The 22,562-nt window shown below is 40.1% G+C and overlaps 1 protein-coding gene across 1 annotated transcript in view; it reads left to right on the top strand.

Moving 5' to 3' along the window:
* LOC124622681 (fibrillin-2-like) overlaps nucleotides 1–22,562 on the top strand; it is a 631,069-nt gene that overhangs the window by 360,989 nt on the left and 247,518 nt on the right. The window contains 2 exon segments of the mRNA XM_047148470.1: nucleotides 14,817–14,997; nucleotides 15,104–15,273. Coding sequence (XP_047004426.1) covers nucleotides 14,817–14,997; nucleotides 15,104–15,273 — 351 coding nt within the window.

Below are 22,562 nucleotides of genomic sequence, written 5' to 3'. Positions count from 1 at the left end.
TGCCTTTCCTTAATCTATTTTCTAAGATAAGTCGTAGGGTCAGTATTGCCTCACGTGTTCCAACATGTCTGCGGAATCCAAACTGATCTTCACCGAGGTCGGCTTCTGCCAGTTTTTCCATTCGTCTGTAAAGAATTCACGTTAGTATTTATTAAACTTATAGTTCGGTAATTTTCACATCTGTCAACACCTGCTTTCTTTGGGATTGGAATTATTATATTCTTCTTGAAGTCTGAGGGTATTTCGCCTGTCTCATACATCTTGCTCACCAGATGGTAGAGTTTTGTCAGGACTGGCTCTCCCAAGGTCGTCAGTAGTTCCAATGGAATGTTGTCTACTCCCGGGGCCTTGTTTCGACTCAGGTCTTTCAGTGCTCTGTCAAACTCTTCACGCAGTATCGTATCTCCCAATTCATCTTCATCTACATCCTCTTCCATTTCCATAATATTGTCCTCAAGTACATCGCCCTTGTATAGACCCTCTATATACTCCTTCCACCTTTCTGCTTTCCCTTCTTTGCTTAGAACTGGGTTTCCATCTGATCTCTTGATATTCATACAAGTGGTTCTCTTTTCTCCAAAGGTCTCTTTAATTTTCCTGTAGGTAGTATCTATCTTACTCCTAGTGAGATAAGCCTCTACATCCTTGCATTTGTCCTCTAGCCATCCCTGCTTAGCCATTTTGCACTTTCTGTCGATCTCATTTTTGAGGCGTTTGTATTCCCTTTTGCCTGCTTCATTTACTGCGTTTTTATATTTTCTTCTTTCATCAATTAAATTCAATATTTCTCCTGTTACCCAAGGATTTCTTCTAGCCCTCGTCTTTTTACCTACTTGATCCTCTGCTGCTTTCACTACTTCATCCCTCAGAGCTACCCATTCTTCTTCTACTGCATTTCTTTCCCCCATTCCTGTCAATTGTTCCCTTATGCTCTCCCTGAAACTCTGTACAACCTCTGGTTTAGTCAGTTTATCCAGGTCCCATCTCCTTAAATTCCCACCTTTTTGCAGTTTCTTCAGCTTTAATCTACAGTTCATAACCAATTGATTGTGGTCAGAGTCCACATCTGCCCCTGGAAATGTCTTACATTTTAAAACCTGGTTCCTAAATCTCTGTCTTACCATTATATAATCTATCTGATACCTTCTAGTATCTCCAGGATTCTTCCATGTATACAACCTTCTTTTATGATTCTTGAACCAAGTGTTAGCTATGATTAAGTTATGCTCTGTGCAAAATTCTACCAGACGGCTTCCTCTTTCATTTCTCTCCCCCAATCCATATTCACCCACTATGTTTCCTTCTCTCCCTTTTCCTACTCTCGAATTCCAGTCACCCATGACTATTAAATTTTCGTCTCCCTTCACTACTTGAATAATTTATTTTATCTCATCATACATTTCTTCAATTTCTTCGTCATCTGCAGAGCTAGTTGGCATATAAACTTGTACTACTGTAGTAGGTGTGGGCTTCGTGTCTATCTTGGCCACAATAATGCGTTCACTATGCTGTTTGTAGTAGCTTACCCGCATTCCTATTTTTTTATTCATTATTAAACCTACTCCTGCATTACCCCTATTTGATTTTGTATTTATAACCCTGTATTCACCTGACCAAAAGTCTTGTTCCTCCTGCTACTGAACTTCACTAATTCCCACTATATCTAACTTTAACCTATCCATTTCCCTTTTTAAATTTTCACACCTACCTGCCCGATTAAGGGATCTGACATTCCACTCTCCGAACCGTAGAACGCCAGTTTTCTTTCTCCTGATAACGACATCCTCTTGAGTGGTCCCTGCCTGGAGATCCGAATGGGGGACTATTTTACCTCCGGAATATTTTAACCAAGAGGATGCCATCGTCATTTAACCATACAGTAAAGCTGCATGCTCTCGGGAAAAATTACGGCTGTAGTTTCCCCTTGCTTTCAACCGTTCGCAGTACCTGCACAGCAAGGCTATTTTGGTTAGTGTTACAAGGCCAGATTAGTCAATCATCCAGACTGTTGCCCCTGCAACTACTGAAAAGGCTGCTGCCCCTCTTCAGGAACCACACGTTTGTCTGACCTCTCAACAGATACCCCTCCATTGGGGTTGCACCTACGGTACGGCCATCTGTATCGCTGAAGCAAGCAAGCCTCCCCACCAACGGCAAGGTCCATGGTTCGTAGGGGTAGGTTTTTTAAACGTGCCGTTTGTAAAGTAGGTCTGAAGGACTTTTAATATGACTTCAAAACTTGTTCTGCTGTCAGTATGACATTTTATTTCAATGAGTTTGTTGACAAAATGTTTTTGCAATCATGAAACGTCTATAAGAAAAAGGATCTTGAGAACAATACTACTGTTGCTTGTAAGTGCAAGAATAAATTTTTGTTACAAACCGACGGAGACGCCACTAAGTGGGGCACATATGACGGTTACACAACAATTTCGTAATTGAATATCAACATGTGAGGCCTGAATTACAAATAAGCTGAGAGCTCATTTCACCAGACAATGTGAGAGGAAAGCCAAGAACAAAGATGCAGCACTTTGACAATAGTGCTAGCAGACAGAATGCTGTAGCATAACTTCCCCTAGAGATGTCATAAGAATGTCTTTCAGGATGCCAACTGCACATAAAGGAACTCTTTGGAAACCCTGAAGTTAACACTAGTGCAGTTGAGAGTGCTGACTGTCTCAGAAAACGAGAGCACATTTTGCTTATCAGTATGGGGCGGTCACGTCATTGCCTGTTATAAAACATCTGCCCTCGACACGCTCATTATTCTTGGAAAAGCTGCTGCCACCTTGCTAGAAATCCACAGCTGTCCAGGTTTGGAGGCAACTTCTGATCTTCAAGCTGCAGTCCTGCCAGTCAGAATGGTGTCTGACAGAGGATACGGCCGTGGATAAAGAACCGATCTGCATGTCTGCAAGCTATTCGACTTGCCTGTGTTGCCACTACTGGGCATTACAGGTACTGTTCCGCTGGCTTCGTTCTGGAACCACCACTCGTGACAATCAACAGTGGCATGCAGGCTCCTGAGGCTGAGCCTAGGTGCAGCTTCACTCATCAAAAGCACTGAAGCTCTGACAGGCATCCACAGCCACTCTCGGCTATGGAGATGCATAGTCACCGCATTCTCCTGCAATGGGGCCACAGTACAGACCACAGGCAGAGCGAGGATCTGTGCTCGGCAAGATCCTCGCCAGGCACTGACGTGCCACCTCACACTTACAAGCAGCGATGACTTAGCAAGGCCTCTGCAAGTCAGCACCGGGAAAGGGATGGATTGATTTAAAAATTCTTTCCAATAAATGATAGTTAATTGAATAATGTTGTTTAGTGCCCTGGTGCTCTACAGGATCACTCACCCTCACTCTTCACTCAACCTCCTGAAAGCAACACAACCTCAACTCACGTCAAAATGATTAAAAATAATCTACTCGTCAGATGGCAGGTATTAATGCAAGAACACAAGTGTAGCTTTTGGAAGCAGAAATGCTTCTATCTAATAACAGAGAGGGAATGGAGAAGGAAGGAGACAGAAAGAATAGAATGAGAGATAAATCAACAATAATATTCTGAAAACCGACAAGATTTGAAATCTTAATATAGTATTAAGTAATGGGTAAGATAGTTAAAAAGCCAGAAATAAGGTCAGAACACACTTGTAATAGAAATGGAAACAGACAAAACTCAGAGAAAGCCACATACTGATGTAGAAGAAAGAATAAAAGAATGAAAAATAAAACTAGTAAAAACACAGACTGTGACATGAGCCACACAAAGTGATATTGATGGATTCTTTCATCACTGCTTTTTTGATTAACTTGAAATGCATCAATGAGAAACACAAATTGATGCCCTACAGTATTAGTTTGTTTTATAAAACAGTTTTTGGCTTACGAGACCATTATCAGATAATGAGTGCGTCATTGCTTTTGTGTGTTGATTGCCATGTATGATGAAATCTGGTTCGTGAAATAAATTAATGCACTAGCGCACTCACAGTTCGTGCCATATAAAATCTTTTCTGCAGTAATTTTTGTTCTTGCAGAAGAGGTCTATGTGGACAAATAAAGTAGTAAATCATAGCTGATTGCTGTTTTTATATTCCGTAAGAACCTATCTCTGATAGTGCTTAGGATGAAGCTGTTGACACTGTTCAGCATTCACTTAACAGCATCAAGTGTTAGATTGCTACTCACCGTGTATCCCATCAAAGGCAGGGCTACACGTGAAATCAGTCACGTGAACTACAAGCTAAGCTGCAACCACTGTGCTGCTTCACATGGGCAAGACAGCCTACAGGCTGTCTGTCTGCATGAATAGTTACTGATGAACTGTGGCCAAGAAACAGCTGGACCACCCAGTTGCTGAGCACTTGGGCTGTTGATAAAATATCGATACATCAGTATTTTCCCCAAAAATATTGAAATATATCGGCAATATTTTTTTGACTCATACATTGATATTGAAATTGCAATATCAAGTGCCGATATTTTTATTTTACATTATATTTTTTCGCAGTTCTTGATAAATATTTGAAGTTGTTCTTTTGAAATTGCAGTAGAACATAATTTTACTTCCACTGTGCGAAAAAGTCTTACTACTTTTTGAGCTTTCATCATGTTCTGTCTTATTCTTTGACTGTGAAGCGTGTGTAGACTCCACAAAGAAGAAGTCCAATTACACTGAGAATGGCGGTGTGAATGGAATAACAAGATATCTGATGTGAAGAAATAGCACACCCGTTGCGTTAAAAAACAATTTTTAACACAACTAGTGTAGTGTCTAGGAAGCCTGCATACTCAGTTCGCTAGAAAATTAGTGAAACAAGTCATATTAATGAGCTTTATTACAAAAAGAAAATTAAAATGCTTAACTTTTGCAATCACACGGATGTGTTGCAAGCAAAGGGTGACATACAAAATAATCACTCTTCTTCAGTATAGACAATCCCAAGCCTGTGCTACATAGAGTGTACAAGCAAAATAACTAGCATTGACGCTGCTCTCAAAGTTGCTAATCTTGAAGCTGCTATTGAACTGGGCCATCACCAGTCAGTTGTGGCACTTACATCCTCTTCACATAGGGTCCACTGCTATCGCATTGTCGTCCTGCAGGGAGGTCCGGTCAGCGTGCGATTGGCTGACTTCTTCTCACAGTCTTCTCTTTTCTGTCATTCCTATCTGGCGTGCCGGTGCTTCACTTTACACCATAACATTCCTCCCCCACAAAGCAATGGACCATCATCATATAGGGAGGATGACAATGGGAGGGGAGGCAGGGGCGTGGACACTCAGATGGTCCGAAATCTCTATGGCTGCAGGGGATGTCAGGCTTCTGATCGTAGCCCACCGCCCGGCCTTCACTCTGTTGGAAACATTGCTCGGAAAATGCCCAGAAGGGTACGCATCCACCACCTGAGGCCCATAGCACGATGTAGAAGGCATTGACTGCTGCCGCACTGTCCTCGGGATCCGTGAATATGGGGAAAGAGATACAGAAGGATCACTGTACAGATGACAGTGTCGAATTTGATTTTGACGTCAGCACTGCAATCTGTCTGGGCCTGAAATGAGATACATGTATGTGCCAAATCAACGAAGGGTCCAGACTCACGCGCACCGTCTGCTTCTACTAAAAACCTTCGAAAACACAATATCATGTGGCGTGAAGCAATACCTGCAGTCTTCCTTTGGCGCTGGATGCTGGGGAGGGTGGAGAAGGTGGAGCAGTGTCCAATGGCGGTGGGCACAAAGCAACTCCACCAACGATGGTTGATCTCACAGATGTGAACAATAGCAGATGAGAAACAGTTGCAGTGCTTGATCCCTGGTGTGTGCAGTGCAAAGTTTGGCCATCTGCTGCTCAAAGGTTCTGACAAAACGTTCCGCTTCGTCATCGGACTGTGGATAGAACTGTGCACTAGTTAGATGCTGTATGCCATTGCGTTCACGGAATGTTTCAAATTCTTGTGACGTGAACTGAGGGCCATTGTCCAACACTATGACTTCAGTCCAACCTTCGAGGCAAAAAGTAGAGGACAACGGCTCAACTGTGCTACATAACATTGTCGAATTCATTGGCGCATCAAAAGGAAATTTGTTATAAGAGTCTACCACAATCAACCAGTGAGTGCTGCAAAAAGGTCCCGCAAAGTCTATGTGCACCTGTTGCCATGATGATCGCAACTTAGACCGAGCAGAGAACTTTTATGGCGGAGCGGACTGATTTTCCACATGTGAATGACACTGTGATGTCGTCTGTTCTATTTGGGTGTCCATATCCTGCCAAGTACAGTGTCGATGCGCTAACTGTTTCGTAGGAACAATCCCCCCAGTGTCTTTGGTGAAGTAACTGCAACACTTCTTTTTGCAGAGCTTTGGGGATCAACACATGTGACTGTCCACTGTGATTTTGAACAAGAACCGTAAGAGGAAGCATCAACTTGCAACACAATTGGTTTTTCAGGATCAAAGTGAACCGAGCAATGATTACTGAGCAATGCCTCATAAGTTTTTGAAGAACTTCTCGGCACTCATCTGTCCAAACAAAGAGGACGTTTTCGTGACACAAACAAAGCAGTGGAGCTGCAATTTGTGCAGCATTCGGCATGAACCGAATATAATAGTTGATTTTGCCTAAGACTGACTGCAATTTTGTGACATTGTGAGGAGCTGGCAGTTCACATATGCGTAGCAAATGTGTCTGAAGAGGATGTACACCTTGACTGTTTACAACATGAGCATGATACTGCAACTCAGGTTTAGAAAAGTCACACTTGTCCAGTCTACACTTTAGTCCCGCATCAGATAACACGTGAAACGAAGTGTGCAAATTTGCAGTGTGTTCTTCAGATGTATGACATGCTACGGCAATATCATCCGTATAGTTGGAAAATTTTGGTTCTTGAGGAGTCAGCTGTTCCAAATACCATTGGAAAATGGTGGGTGCAGAAGCACTGCCAAAAGGCAAACTTCCGCAAATATTTAAACAGGCCCAAACGAGTGTTCACAACACACACTTTTTGAAATTCTTCATCTAACGGTACTTAGAGATATGCGTCACGCGAATCAATTTTGGGAAAGTAGCAACCGGTGCCTAATCTGTCCGTAAGATCCTCTGGGTGTGGCAATGGATAAGTATCAGTCACAGTTTGTGGGTTGACTGTAGACTTAAAGTCAACCCAGAGGCAAATGCGACCTGAAGTTGTGGGGAGCAAAACCAGTGGACTTGCCCTTTGACCAGCTTGTATGGGTGCAATAGCTCCACTACCTTGCAATTCCTTAAGTTCAGTGGCCACTTTGTCCCGTTATTCGATGGGAACAGTTCTGGCCTAGCAAAATTTGGGCTGAACACTCTAAAATAAAAAATTCTTTCTTAGCTTTCCATTCTACTTTGTTTAATTTTGAACTCCAGATGCGACAAGTTAAAAAGCACTTCATCTGTTTCGTACTTTTTATTAATTTTGTAGTTGTGGGAGCACTAATTCTGTTAATTAAATTATTCAAAATAAAAATAATTCTTATTGCCCTTGTAGTGTACTAAACATTCATTTATCTTTATGCATTCACCCTTCAGTGTTTTATAAATCACTTCACAAGTTTCTGGAATTGTTTTGGTTAATTTGCAATGTGATATTCAAGTGCTGTGTATAAACTGGAGCAGCTCCCTCCTGTTTCAAGAAATCCCAGTGTCACAGTTCGCCTGACTTTTGCACGTAAAGTATTTCTCAAGAATGTATTCTGTTTCGTAATATGAGAAGCCACTTTACTGAGTAAATACTGAAATACACTCTCATCCATTCAAAGTAATTCATATGTAAGATTTTCTCATCCATTCCAAGTAATTCATATATAACATTTTATATCTCCACTAGCAGCTCTTGTAACAAATTTTGGTGAGTGCTTTTACTATCTCGACGTAATACCTGTGGCTTCATCTGAGTATGTTTCCTTTTTTGCAACCACTTTTCTTCCAAATACAAACACAGTGCAATTGTTGTACTAGCAAGCACAGCACATAATTGGTTGTTGTCCACCATCTTGACATTTGATGAAAAATGTGATGACAATGTAATACCCCTTTTTAGCACCACGTCATAGACCTTTCTCAAAGAAATTTTATGAATATTTTGCAGTGAGCAGTGGAGTTGCGTTTGGGCAGTACCTTCTCCTGCTTCTGGCTACTTGAAGTGTGAATGTTAGCTGTATCAGCAGCAGCGAGCAGCCAGATTCTACCCGGAAAAGTTTTATCTGGTGTGCCCGAGCTGCCAGATTCGTGCATGCGCAGAGCAGTCTGGGTTGTATTGGGGAGGGGTTAAGTCTCCACATAATCATGTTTACGTTTAGTGATTTTGCTGTTTCCCCTTCGCTTACACTTCTCACGTCAAATGAAAACAAAACAGATTTCTGTGGGTAGGAGCTATCAAGTGAATTAAAATACATTCTTATAATTACGGAAGGGTAACATATGTTCCAACCTGGAAGGTCTACGGGAGAAAGTGCAAGACAGGAAAAAGGGGCGTGATTTGGTTCATGGGGTCACGAAGAGTCGGAACCGACTAAACGAATAGAGAGAGAGAGAGAGAGAACATATGTTATTAGTTTCAGATTTCTGATTTTATTGTATTTCCACATTTATGGTAGTCAAGCATTAATCGCCTTGAGAAAAAGTGAAGTTATTTTTGTTGGTTTGCTAAATAAATGTGGCTTTAATTAGTCTTTTCCCCATAGGCAGTCAATTTATTAGAAACGAAGTGTTTCATTTCGCACTGTTGGCTAGTTTCAACTGTTCACTGCATTTCAAGTTCACATTTTCATCTTCTAGCAGGTATGGCATTATTTCATAATAAAAAACCAAACACAAGATAATACAGTACAGGTACTCCAAGAAAATTTGCATCCTGAAAACCACACTGAAAAGCTTAATATCAGGTTGGGGCCCAGGGGCCTACTTCACTGTGAATCTGGACATATGTATGTACACTATAGGCCAAATTATGCATTTTGATATGGTTTATGAAATTCCTATGCTCTTTGAGTATCCTGCTTCTTCTATGACGTTATGTAAGGTCTCTTAATACTATATATGTATGAGCACATGGGCTTCCTATGTCATCGTAGCTGCCCATGCGCAGTAACACCTGTTTTCTGGCGCTCTCTAGCAACTGCCAAAACAAAGCTATTTCTAACAGGTCACGTGAAAATATTTTGAACACTTCAAAGTAAATTTCGCTTTACACAAGATGAATTATGTTATGTGTGGGAATGTGCAATGAATTTCTTTATTCACAGAGCGTTTGACTCTCACTTAAAACTTAACACATTGAGAACTAACCACTTAGAAGAATTTGGTGCACAGAAGGCCAAACATTGTCATTATTTAAAATTTTATTCTCACATGTACATGTGATGTACCCTAAAGTTTAACACACGCAAAAAAGGTAATATTATACATGAAAGCTTAGCTTTTCTTGTAGCTTGTCAATCTTCAAGATCAATATTATATGTGAAAGCTTAACTTTACTTGTAGCTAAACTATGTACATTAACTTAAACCATTAAATTTTCCTATTTGTGTGTTCACACTACTTAACAGTGATGTTGCTGTTGGCTAACTACATGAAGTGTCCTATGTTCTGAATACCTGCTGCCATTGGCTGACAAGATCATTTGGCATAAGCTATGATTGGCTTACAAAAGCACATTTCAATCTAGATTTCAGTGCTTTGGAAACTAATGTGCTGCGTTTTGTGGAATTTGAATCCATATTTTGGTAATACAAATACAAAAATATGTGTGAATTTTAAAATTTTCCCAGCGAATTGACTGTTCAAACAAATTTCCGGCTTGCAGCCAGTCGTCATTCAATACTTCGCACGATATTTCAACTGGGCACCTGCCAGTCATCTTCAGGTGAGCCGTCGCAGACTGGCGATAACGTCCTCCGCTCCGCAATATATAGCGTACTGTAACTATTCTGCCCATGCGTCGAAAACTTGATAGTTGAATCAACACTGCCCGCCGGCAGCGCCCTCGCTGGTGGAATAGCGGAAGTCAGTCGCCCTCTGCATTGCTGTTTCCCACGGCCGTCGACGCACTCTGTCGTCCTCGATTTGAGCAAATCGTGGAGATGATGGGATTCCATGCACTGTCCAGCTGGTAGCCGCTGTCACAGTTTAACAGATTTTCCACCAGTCGTATTTCTACGGATTCTTTAATTATGGAGTCAGAGAAATATGTTGCTGTGAACAAAATCATTGTTTTCTCATATTCCATTGAATGTCCAGTAGAAATACAATGTTCAGCAATAGCGGACTTGCTTGGCTGCAAAAGGCGGGTGTAACGTTGATGTTCAGTGCAGCGTTCTTTCACGGTGCATGTGGTTTGACCTATGTAAGCCATACCACATTGGCAAGGGTATCTTGTAAATTCCGGCCTTTCATAGTAACAGATTGTCCTTAACTGATCCCACAAGGTCCGCAATCTTCGATGGTGCGCGGAAAACCACTTTTACCTGAAATTTTCGGAGGATTCTTGCTATTTTAAACGAAGTGTTGCCAACGAAAGGAAGAAAAGCTAAAGATTGCTCCGGCATGTTCTCCTCTTTATTCACTTCCTGCTTCTTAGTTTTAACTGTTAGTGCCCTGTTAATCTGCCGCATGGAATACCCATTTTCACTGAATACTGTCTTTAGATGGGCGAGTTCTTGAGATAAGCTATCTAGATCTGAGACAGTATGAGCTCTATGAACAAGTGTTTTAAGCAAACTCATGGTTTGCGATGGGTGATGGCAACTCGATGCTTGCAGGTACAAATCAGTATGAGTGGGTTTCCGGTAAACTGAATGCCCTAGAGAACTATCATTCTTCCTTCGAACCAGGACATCCAAGAAAGGCAAACAACCATCTTTCTCTATTTCCATGGTGAACAGGATGTTGGTATGAATGGAGTCGAGGTGATGTAGAACAATTTTGCACCTACACCTACAGCACTGCCATTAATAAGTATTTTGAGTGGTGTTGAAGAAGCTGTACAACGTCTTCCTTTGGATGCTGCAGACGAAATAAGAAGGGAAACTTGCCGTGCTCTGTTGAAGGCTCCTACTCAACGCAGTAATTTAACCTCTGCAGAAAGGGCTGGATTATGAAATCTGGGAGAGGACCCTGACGTAGTGGTATTGAAAGCTGACAAAGGTAATGCAACTGTTTTGTTACCTCGTGGTGTGTATAAAGATAAGATGTATGGGCTGCTAAGTGACTCTACCTATAGGAGGATTGATTACGATCCTACAGGACGTGTGCAACAAAAAACTTCAGCACTATTAAATTCCTCCTCCTTACCGCAAGAGACCATCAAGAGGTTAAAACCACATGGTTGTGTACCTCCAAGACTGTATGGCCTTCCAAAGATTCATAAAGAGGGTCTTCCTCTGCGTCCAATAGTTAGCAACATTGGAGCTCCTACATATGATTTAGCTAAACATCTCGCTTCCTTACTGAGACCTTTCGTAGGCAAGTGCTCACATCACACACGAAACTCAGCTGATTTTATCAATAGACTGGGGTCTCTTCATCTTAGCAGTGTAGACTTTCTAGTAAGTTTTGATGTGGTCTCACTTTTTACAAAAGTTCCTCTTGCAGATTCTTTGACACTGATTGGTAACATGTTTCCTGTTGATATCACTGCTTTGTTCAGGCGCACACTTTCCTCAACTTATTTTATGTTTAATCAAGAATATTTTGAACAGACTGACGGTGTCGCCGTGGGTAGCCCTCTGTCTCCCTTGGTTGCCAACCTTTTTATGGAGGATTTTGAAGAGAGAGCGCTTGAATCAGCTGCCCTGAAGCCAACAGTTTTTTGGCGGTATGTGGATGACACTTTCATAGTGTGGCCTCATGGAGAAGATAAATTAATGGAGTTTCTACATCACCTCAACTCCATTCATACCAACATCCTGTTCACCATGGAAATAGAGAAAGATGGTTGTTTGCCTTTCTTGGATGTCCTGGTTCGAAGGAAGAATGATAGTTCTCTAGGGCATTCAGTTTACCGGAAACCCACTCATACTGATTTGTACCTGCAAGCATCGAGTTGCCATCACCCATCGCAAACCATGAGTTTGCTTAAAACACTTGTTCATAGAGCTCATACTGTCTCAGATCTAGATAGCTTATCTCAAGAACTCGCCCATCTAAAGACAGTATTCAGCGAAAATGGGTATTCCATGCGGCAGATTAACAGGTCACTAACAGTTAAAACTAAGAAGCAGGAAGTGAATAAAGAGGAGAACATGCCGGAACAATCTTTAGCTTTTCTTCCTTTCGTTGGCAACACTTTGTTTAAAATAGCAAGAGTCCTCCGAAAATTTCAGGTAAAAGTGGTTTTCCGCCCACCATCGAAGATTGCAGACCTTGTGGGATCAGTTAAGGACAATCTGTGACTACGAAAGGCCGGAATTTACAAGATACCCTTGCCAATGTGGTATGGCTTACATAGGTCAAACCACACGCACTGTGAAAGAACGCTGCACTGAACAGCAACGTTACACCTGTCTTTTGCAGCCAAGCAAGTCCGCTATTGCTGAACATTGTATTTCTACTGGACATTCAATGGAGTATGAGAAAACAATGATTTTGTCCACAGCAACGTCTTTCTGGGACTCTATTATTAAAGAATCCGTAGAAATACAACTGGCGGAAAATATGTTAAACCGTGACAGCGGCTACCAGCTGGACAGTGCATGGAATCCCATCATCTCCACGATTTGCTCAAATCGAAGACGACAGAGTGCGTCAATGGCCGTGGCAAACAGCAACGCAGAGGGCGACTGACTTCCGCTATTCCACCAGCGAGGGCGCTGCCGGCGGGCAGTGTTGGTTCAACTATCAAGTTTTCGACGCATGCGCAGAATAGTTACAGTACGCTATATATTGCGGAGCGGAGGACATTATTGCCAGTCTGCGACGGCTCACCTGAAGATGACTGGCAGGTGCCCAGTTGAAATATCGTGCGAAGTATTGAACGACGACCGGCATCAAGCCCGAAATTTGTTTGAACACACAAAAATATGTGGTGTGAATGTTGCTGCACATCATAGATCTTTCCAATTTTTTTTTCTGAGTTTTTTCGTTCTCTGAAGTTGCGCGCTGGTGTATAAAACCTTTACTATTCAAAGGATTGATATCTTTACAGCTACGAGAGAAAAGTAAACTGTTACTTATCATGGAAAGAGGGTATTTTTCAACTTGGAAGAAGTGTATTTTTAACTGTGAAACCTGGGAAAACCAGGATTTTATTTATTTATTTATTTTTTTTTTTTTTTCTTGTCCGCATTTATTGCCCTGGAGAGGAAATGCTGACGTAGTTGGTACTAGGTGCTACCAACAGAAACTGCAGTGTTTAACGCCACCATGCAATTTTGACACTACAACTGCTACGTCACTGGCGTTTGCAGAAATGAAAAAAAGAGGGAAGTCAACATGAAGTGTTCCAGGCAATTATGTGATGAAACCATGCGATGGACCCATCAGACACCTTTTATTGTAACCCTTACCTGCCGTTACCATTGTTAGCAAAGTGGTTATCACCAAGTGTGAACATGCGTTATTTCGCAGGCTGCTAGCTTGTTATATGTATCAAGGGCCGATAATGACATGTTTTTAAATATTGATGTATTGGATTCCCAATATTTTTAAAAATGTCAGCAGTCCACTGAGCATGCTACGCAACACAACATTCTTCATTCCAGTGGCTGCTTCACAGCTGGTGCCATCTGGATCATTCCTATCAACACCAGCTTTTATGAAGTGCCAGTCGGAACTCTCCATGCAATATGTCTTATGTTCCTTTAACCCTCCTCAATCTTTGTTAGTCATTGTCATTTGCCCATCTATCCCCTTCCCTGTTTCCACGCCAGCACCATACAGCCTTCTGTTCCAGCAATGCCTCCATACTCTTTTTACTTCTCTCCTTTTCTGCACCCCCCCCCCCCTCCCTCCCCTCGCGCCTGCCTGTCCTCCCTCCATCCACTCTCCCAACTGCACCTAACTGCCCTACCCTCTTTCCACCTCAGTACATTACACTCCATTCAGAAGAAGGCCTTTTGGCCAAAAGCTTACTTGTTTAGTAGTCTTTTTACTGTGCATGTCTGCAACATGCAACATTACATATTTTGTATAATTTTTTAATGTGATTTGAGAAGAGGTGAATTATTGGTTGGCTGTCTGTAAATATTTAATTCTTTTTCATATTTTCTTCTATCAATAATTAAGTGAAACAAATTATGGAAAATTTGAGATGGAATAACAACAGTATGAAAAGGATAAATTGCTACTTACCACACAGTGGAAGCATTGAGTGGCAGACAGGAACACTGAAAAAAGCTCCTAGAGACAACAGTGGCCATAAGTGTGTGTGTGTGTGTGTGTGTGTGTGTGTGTGTGTGTGTGTTTTGTGCGCGTGTTTTGTTTTGTCCACAACTGATGAAGGCTTTAATCCAACAGCTAATAATATATAGCAGTCTCTTGATAATAAACATGGCTATGATAATTCTTCTTTTTACTTTGTATTTCATTTGTTTCTATGGCCATTGTAATCTTCACTTTGTCAGGTTTTGTTGTACTATTGTTGTTAATATTATTTGTGTATAAATTATTTGTCAATTTGTGTGACTTTGGTTTGTCTCTTGTTATCTCTATGTGTAATTCCTGTATTTTTGTTTGTGTTTTTCTGCTAACACTGTTTGTACTAATTTTCCAATTGCAATAAAATAATTAATAGATGAGGTATGGTATGTGACTGAAGTTATTCATATGAACAGTGCATCTGTCCTACTGGAACTCAACTGAACATTGATACACAAGTATGTGAAGACATTGATGAGTGCAACGAGTTAGGACCAGATGCTTGCTTTAATGGAGAATGTGTTAACACAATTGGTTCTTATATCTGTGAATGTGAACCAGGCTACATTCTGGATAATACGGGAAGGATCTGTATTGGTGAGTTAATTTGGAAACTTTTGCTAGTGTGGTTACTTTTACTATGAAGAGTAGCATACATTGTTTGTCACCTGTATCCTCCTTAAGCCTGCCAACCTTCTGCCAGACAACAGGAAAGGTTCCTGTTGGGCACGAATGTCTCATGGCCGATGTGAGAACAACTTGCCACGACTTGCGCTTAAATCAGAATGCTGCTGTTCAGTAGGGCAGGCCTGGGGAAGTCCCTGTGAGCCATGCACACAGCACCAGTGTGACTGTCCCAGGGGTTATGCAAAGGTAAGTTTATATTCTCATTTATTTAGGGTACATTTGTTACATAGATCTGTAAGTGTGAGCAAGTCATTTATGTGTGGAATGAGTCAATATGTAACATAAATGGTAAGGAGTATAACAATAACACTGTAGTAGTAGTAGTAGTAGTAGTAGTAGTAGTAGTAGTAGTGGTGGTGGTGGTGGCAGTAGTAAAAAACTTTATGAAAAGTGGCGTTTTCACCATTATTTTTCCTGTACTCCTTAGATTAAAATGCATATTGTCGCAGAAGTTTGTCGACGTGGGTGATGCAGTAAAGCTTGAGGATTATATAATGTAAGGAAACAGTTAACAGGAATGTCTATTTTGTCAATATATTACATAATCAGTTTCAGTAATAAACAGACCATCCTCAAGTTTATTCTGACATCATAGTCAGAAGTATGACAACCCAGTAGCCCTCAGCTATCAAGCATCTTGTTAAAAACAAAATTCTCCATTAAGTTAAATATCAGGAGCAGATATAGCATACAGTAAATCTGTGGCAAACCACATGACAATATTGTCATGCCACAGATTTACTGTAAGCTATATGTGCATCTGATTTATAATTGAATGAAAATTTTGGTTGGTAACATGATACTTTATACTGGTTTTGGGTTGTCACACATCTGATTACAATGTACAGTACAACTGAAGATGGTCTATTCATGAGTGAAACTGCTTGTGTAATAATTTGATCAATACAGCTGCATACAACTATGATTTTTCAACAGTTTGTACAAGCTGCAAATCATCGCCTGGTCGAAATAATATGCTTTATAACAGACTTTCCCCTTAAATTCTATGTGGGTGTGGGCTTGAAATGAAAGGTTACATTTATTACTACTAAAGAATTTTTTCCTTTAAACGAGGAGATATTACTGCTTGTGCCAGTGATATAATTAGGCTGTGAGTGGACCATTTTAGTACCAGCATAGTTTGTTCCCTAGTGTGCGAGTACCAAATGCTTCAGCTCAGAATGGAGATTATCTTTCCTTCCAGTGCAAGGCCCAGAGGAAGGCCACTGTAACGGTGGCTTAAAATCAGTTTCATTCATCCAGTGTAGATATATTACAACATGGGACGGCCAGTGTGGCCGAGCGGTTCTAGGCGCTTCAGTCTGGAACCGCGCGACCGCTACGGTCGCAGGTTCGAATCCTGCCTTGGACATGGATGTGTGTGATGTCCTTAGGTTAGTTAGGTTTAAGTAGTTCTAAGTTCTAGGGGACTGATGACCTCAGATGTTAAGTCCCATAGTGCTCAGAACCATTTTTTTTTTATTACAACATCACATGGCTCTACACTCAGAATACTTTTTTGTTAAATATGGATTTTATTTCTGTAAGGTCTGCCTCCATAGCGCAGCGGTAGCGTTACCACCTACCAAGCAAGGGGGCCCGGTTTTGATTCCCGGCAGGGGACTAGGTGTTGTGTATCCTTCATCATCAGTTTCATCATCTTTGACATGCAAGTCACCAAAGTGGTGTCAACTAAAAACACTTGCAATACGGCGGCCAAACCTCGAAGGGGATATCCCGGCCAAAAAATGCCAAATGATCATTTCATTTATTTCATTTCTGTAAGGGATTCATACGGTTTGAGAAAAATTAGGAAATGCAGGCATACTATAAATCTGTTCTCCAAAGATGAATCCCAGGGTACTTTTATCACTGACTTTCACCTACAATATGTGTGCTTCCTCTTTTCTTCCCATTCTGTATTTGTAATTGACATTCAGCTAGCTAATGCATATCTTCCCCATTTTATTGATGTATTGCTTACAACAAAGAGTAGTAATTTAATTCTGACAGCTGTGAACCCATGCACAGTAAGAGTTTTATCCTTTACAGTTTTCTAATTTCTTGCAACCCTTACGGGCAATTAATCATTTTTGATGGCCTTTCTCATTATATATACCAATAACCATGAAACTCATATTTTTTCATTCCTTTTTAGGAAATTCAGTTACTTGTAGTTAATGAAGAATAAGTTCTGAACTAAACAATGGAAAATCCACGGTGGAATGTAACAATATTATGAGAAGGAAAGTTGCCACTCACGATATAGCGGAGATGCTGAGTCCCAGATAGGCACAACAAAAAGACCTTCACACTTAAAGCTTTCGGCCAATGGCCACCATCAACAATACACACACATACGCACACACAAACACACACACACACATGCACACACACTAACGCAAAAGCAACTCGCACACATGACTGCAGTCTCAGGCAACTGAGACCACACTCAGTGGTGACTCAGCATCTCCGCTATATGGTGAGGTTCTGAATTGAGTCTAATGACAATTTTTATATTCCTCTGTCACAAAAAAATTTTTGACAATTGTCTATCAACCCAATCAAACTGGTGTTCCACTAAGAAAAAGTATTCCCTGTGGTGTAATACTTTTTCTCCCTTAGCTATGGCCCCTCTATAGCAATAGGTAAGCCTTTCAGGCATTGGGTTTCCTTCGTCTTTTCTGCCACACTGTCATTTTTTTCTCTCTTGCTGTTTTTGTGGGATAGTCAATGTCATCCTCTCTTGCCTGCTCTATTTGTGGATCTCTATTTTGTTTTTGTACCATTATTTCTCATTGATCTCAGAAATGTTAGTTGCCCTGCCCTTCTGTGTGGATCATCATCTTAACACCAGTCCTTCCTAAGTTCAGCTAGCTTCTTGGTCTCTGTTTGCCTCTGATTCTACACATCTTCCAGTCTGATTACATGTCCAACAAGTCTTGTTCTTTGAAGTCTATATAGTTTCTTCTCATACTAGGGGACCTCAAAAAGTAAGATTATTATGGCAGGCCAAGTAACTTCTGTTGAATGCTGTACTTCGAAGTGACACGGATATATGACACTATTTTTCAGAAACATCAAGTCTCTGTAAACAGCATTCAGAATGTTGTACTAATAAGACAGTTCCTAAATGATAGAAATCCAGTCCTCACTCATGAGGCCATTGAGAAACAGCTCATAATCCTCATCATTAAAAAATCTGTGATTATTATGAATCATTTTCTCAGTTGTCTTGACATTGTTGTCTTTGGTCAATGTTGATTGCTTTCCTTCCCAGCAATGTCTGTGTGGCTTTCGTCAAATTGTTGGCACCAATTTACTATGGCTAGATGTGGCATTGCATAATTTTATGGTGAATCTGTGTGCAGTTTAGTTGTTTTGCCCACAAGAGTCATACTATCAGGTGTACTTCAAAGTTGGAGTGTGTTACTAGTAGCCATGCCGTTTGACTCACACACTGTGATGCACCTGTCATCTGTAGCACAGCAGGGCTGTGTCTCCAAGAAACACAGTACATGCACTCTCTTCTTACACTGCTCCACTCTTGCTGCACAATGGCCTTGGTGTGAGACGACATGTGTAACTTACTTTTTGAAGTCCGCTTACATTTCCCTTAAATTCTGGTATAGGTCTTCCTTTGATGTTCGCTACCATCTTTAGCCTCCTCTTTTTGAGCCCAGGATCTTCCTAAGGATTTTGCTGCCTTCTTTTTCTAGTTTTTCTCAACTATATCTTGACAATGTTTTCACCTCAGATGCAAGTAACATTTCAGTCTTTACTACTACACTATGGTGTCCGATATTTTTGTGTGTTGAATTTTTTTTATTACAATATTTTCTGTTTCTACAAAAGATTCTCCTCATCATTTTTTAATTTATGTTTATGTAGTTCCTATTCAAATTTCTTCCTGTGATTTAATCTGTAAGGTACTTAAATTTTTTTCACTTTCTGCTCAGTGCCTTCTAGTGTTTCCCTATCTCCAGTGGTAAATCTTTCTCTTCAGAACATTTTGCTTTTGATTTGTTTCTTTGCAACTACTTCCATTTCATTTATTATTTGCTACGTAATCCACAAAAACTAGATAATTCATTTGTGTCTGTCCTTAGTCCACATATGCATATGTGATACCCTCATTTCATTATTTTTACTGTGCACTGTCTGATTACTTCATCCAGGGTGACATTAAACAAAATTGGCGACAGTCTGTCTCCCTGTTTAACTCCTGTCTTCATACCTAATACTTCTGACAGCATTCCCTTGAAGTGTTTTTGTATATCACTTGAGTTCAGAGCTTTATTGAAGTTTGTGGAAGCTACTACCATCATCTTGTCTTTTAAGAAAATATATTGTATCAACTGTTTCAGAATAAGAATCTTTTCTATGCCTGTAGAACAGGCATAGTTGTTCACATCCCTCTTACAAATATTTTTATGTACTGGTGCTATAATTACATTATTTCATCCTTTTGGGTAATTTCTTTGTCATCAGACTGAGTTAGTAAATTTTTGTCATGTGGACCAGGACCATTTTGACTCCCCACTTTATTTTCAAAGTTAACACTTTGGAAATCAGCTGTTTGGATGAATATCAGCCCTAGGAAACTGAAGCTGTTATTTTAAGTTTTACTGGCACATATTTAATTGATGTATAATTAGGAGTAATTCATACTAAAAAAGACTAAACTTGAAGATTTATTTTTCATGTGTGCTTTACTTCTTTATTAGCTTACGAATTTTAAAGTAATGATGACAGAAAGTATAATTATCCTCCCAAAAAAGTGTGATGAGATTTATTGAGCAATTTCTTCCTCTTGAGCTTCCAGAATTTCTTGTTCATTCAACAAACATGGCTACATTTGTAGCTGAGTTACAGCAAAATGTGAAACCTAATAAGTACATGAATGGAATTATGCCATTACGATCATATTGGCTCAAACATTTGTGACGGCAGCTGCTATGTCTGCTATTGTTTCTTTTGAAATAATTCTAGAAATTGACAACAGAAGGCAGGACCAGTCAAGGGACAGCTAGTGAGATGTCCATACATTTTTCTAATATGCAGTGAGTTGAATTTTCAAGCAATAGATGGCTTGTGCATCAAGAAAATTGCGGCCTGACCTATACTCGAGCATGATCTTTTTAACACAGGTTGTGACCTGAGCTGTCCTCAGGATTGGACTACAAAATGTTAATGTCCTATCATGCCCAGCTGCCTTGTTTATCTTCTGGTAACTTACGGTTTGTGCCTTCTCATATCTAGTTGGTATGCATGATTTTCTTGCTTTATATCTGGCCTGAGTCCAGATCCTCCAGTTCTTGGGTGGTGTGTGAGGCAATAGATTGTGGAAATAGAAAAACTAACAGATTCACAAGTCGTGACATAGTCAGAATAAGAGATTCCATTGATCCAGGAAATATTTATTTTATTACAAATCCAGTCATGGACCACAAATGTTTATCAATCACATTATTAATTTTGGCCAATGATGACCATCTTCAGACCTAAAAATAAAATACAGAGGTAGCTTGACATACAAATGTTTTCAAACTACCCAAATAGAGACTATAAAATCATTTTAAAAAAAATGACAACATTCCTATACCTGAGTAGATGCACTATGCTTCACATATTGTGCCATTACATATATAGATGGTATAGTCGTAATAATTAGCCATACAAGCTTTGTCATAAAGTTACTATTTTGAGCACCATGAGTGCGTTTATGACATACATGTTGACACTTTGAGGAAACAAGTTATTCTGCAATGCAATGATGAGCGATGTTTCCAGAATGAGATTTTCACATAACTTCAATAGAAATATTCTTTTTAATTAATTATACAAAATCTTTCCTGTGGATTTAGTGCAAATAGATGACAAAGCACATATGCTTTGTGCTCACATATTATATAATAAAATGTGGCAAGGAAGGAAGTTTTATGAAATGTAAACTACGTTACAAAATTACACACCACGGCCACACAATCCACTTGCTAAACAGGAGCACATCCTGCTCACAATTACATACAATAAAATGAGCAAATCTTGTCAGACATAAACAGTGCTGTTTGTCTCACATCATCTATTCGTGAGCCACTGTTCAATAAAATATTGCGAGGAAGGAGGCTATATTAAAAATATTAAATTACCTATGTAACAAAGAGTAAACAGCATAGTGCAAACAATCACTAAACAAAAGGTCTGTGACTCACTAATAAGTCAGAATGGAATCTTTTTCTTTCTCAATAATCATACTGTGCTCACAGAAATTACTCACCAAACAATCACACACAAAGTAGTTCAAAATTACATGCTACAAAATAAAAAAAAAGTAAAAAAGCAATTGTCATTGGACATAATCATCAAGGTTGTCACACATACTATCCTTTGTAACTCTATAATGTAAATCTCTTCATGTGGAAGCAGAATAACACTTAATCATTGTTACTTCTGATACTGTGTCTGTACAAGTTAAAGATTATCTATTCATATATACTGAATGGAATGCTGTACAACATTATATATTTCGTAGCAGTGGCATTTTCTTCTGCAGCTAGCATCATGAGACATATATACTCATAGAGTAGACTTTTACAGTGACTCTTGCTGGTTGCAATTATTTTGACTCCATTTATATAGCAGCTCTGATGTACAAGGTATATATATATATATATATATATATATATATACCTTGTACATCAGAGCTGCTATATAAATGGAGTCAATATATATATATATATATATATATATATATAGAGAGAGAGAGAGAGAGAGAGAGAGAGAGGGAGAGGGAAACATTCCACGAGGGAAAAATTTATCAAAAAAAAAAAACATGATGTGACTTACCAAATGAAAGTGCTGGCAGGTCGAAAGACACACAAACATACACACAAAATTCAAGCTTTCGCAACAAACTGTTGCCTCATCAGGAAAGAGGGAAGGAGAGGGAAAGACAAAAGGATGTGGGTTTTAAGGGAGAGGGTAAGGAGTCATTCCAATCCCTGGAGCGGAAAGACTTACCGTAGGGGGAAAAAAGGATGGGTATACACTCGCACACACACACACACTCATATCCATCCACACATATACAGACACAAGCAGACATCTCACAAGCAGACATATTTAAAGACAAAGAGTTTGGGCAGAGATGTCAGTCGAGGCGGAAGTGAAGAGGCAAAGATGATGTTGAATGACAGGTGAGGTATGAGTGGCGGCAACTTGAAATTAGCGCAGATTGAGGCCTGGTGGGTAACGGGAAGAGAGGATATATTGAAGAGCAAGTTCCCATCTCCGGAGTTCGGATAGGTTGGTGTTGGTGGGAAGTATCCAGATAACCCGGACGGTGTAACACTGTGCCAAGCTGTGCTGGCCGTGCACCAAGGCATGTTTAGCCACAGGGTGATCCTCATTACCAACAAACACTGTCTGCCTGTGTCCATTCATGCGAATGGACAGTTTGTTGTGGTCATTCC

Source organism: Schistocerca americana, chromosome 7, assembly GCF_021461395.2.
Source record: "Schistocerca americana isolate TAMUIC-IGC-003095 chromosome 7, iqSchAmer2.1, whole genome shotgun sequence".
In the NCBI taxonomy this organism is placed as follows: Eukaryota; Metazoa; Arthropoda; class Insecta; order Orthoptera; family Acrididae; genus Schistocerca; species Schistocerca americana.
Note: the sequence above shows the minus strand (reverse complement) of the source record. Positions and strands in the feature narration are given on the sequence as shown.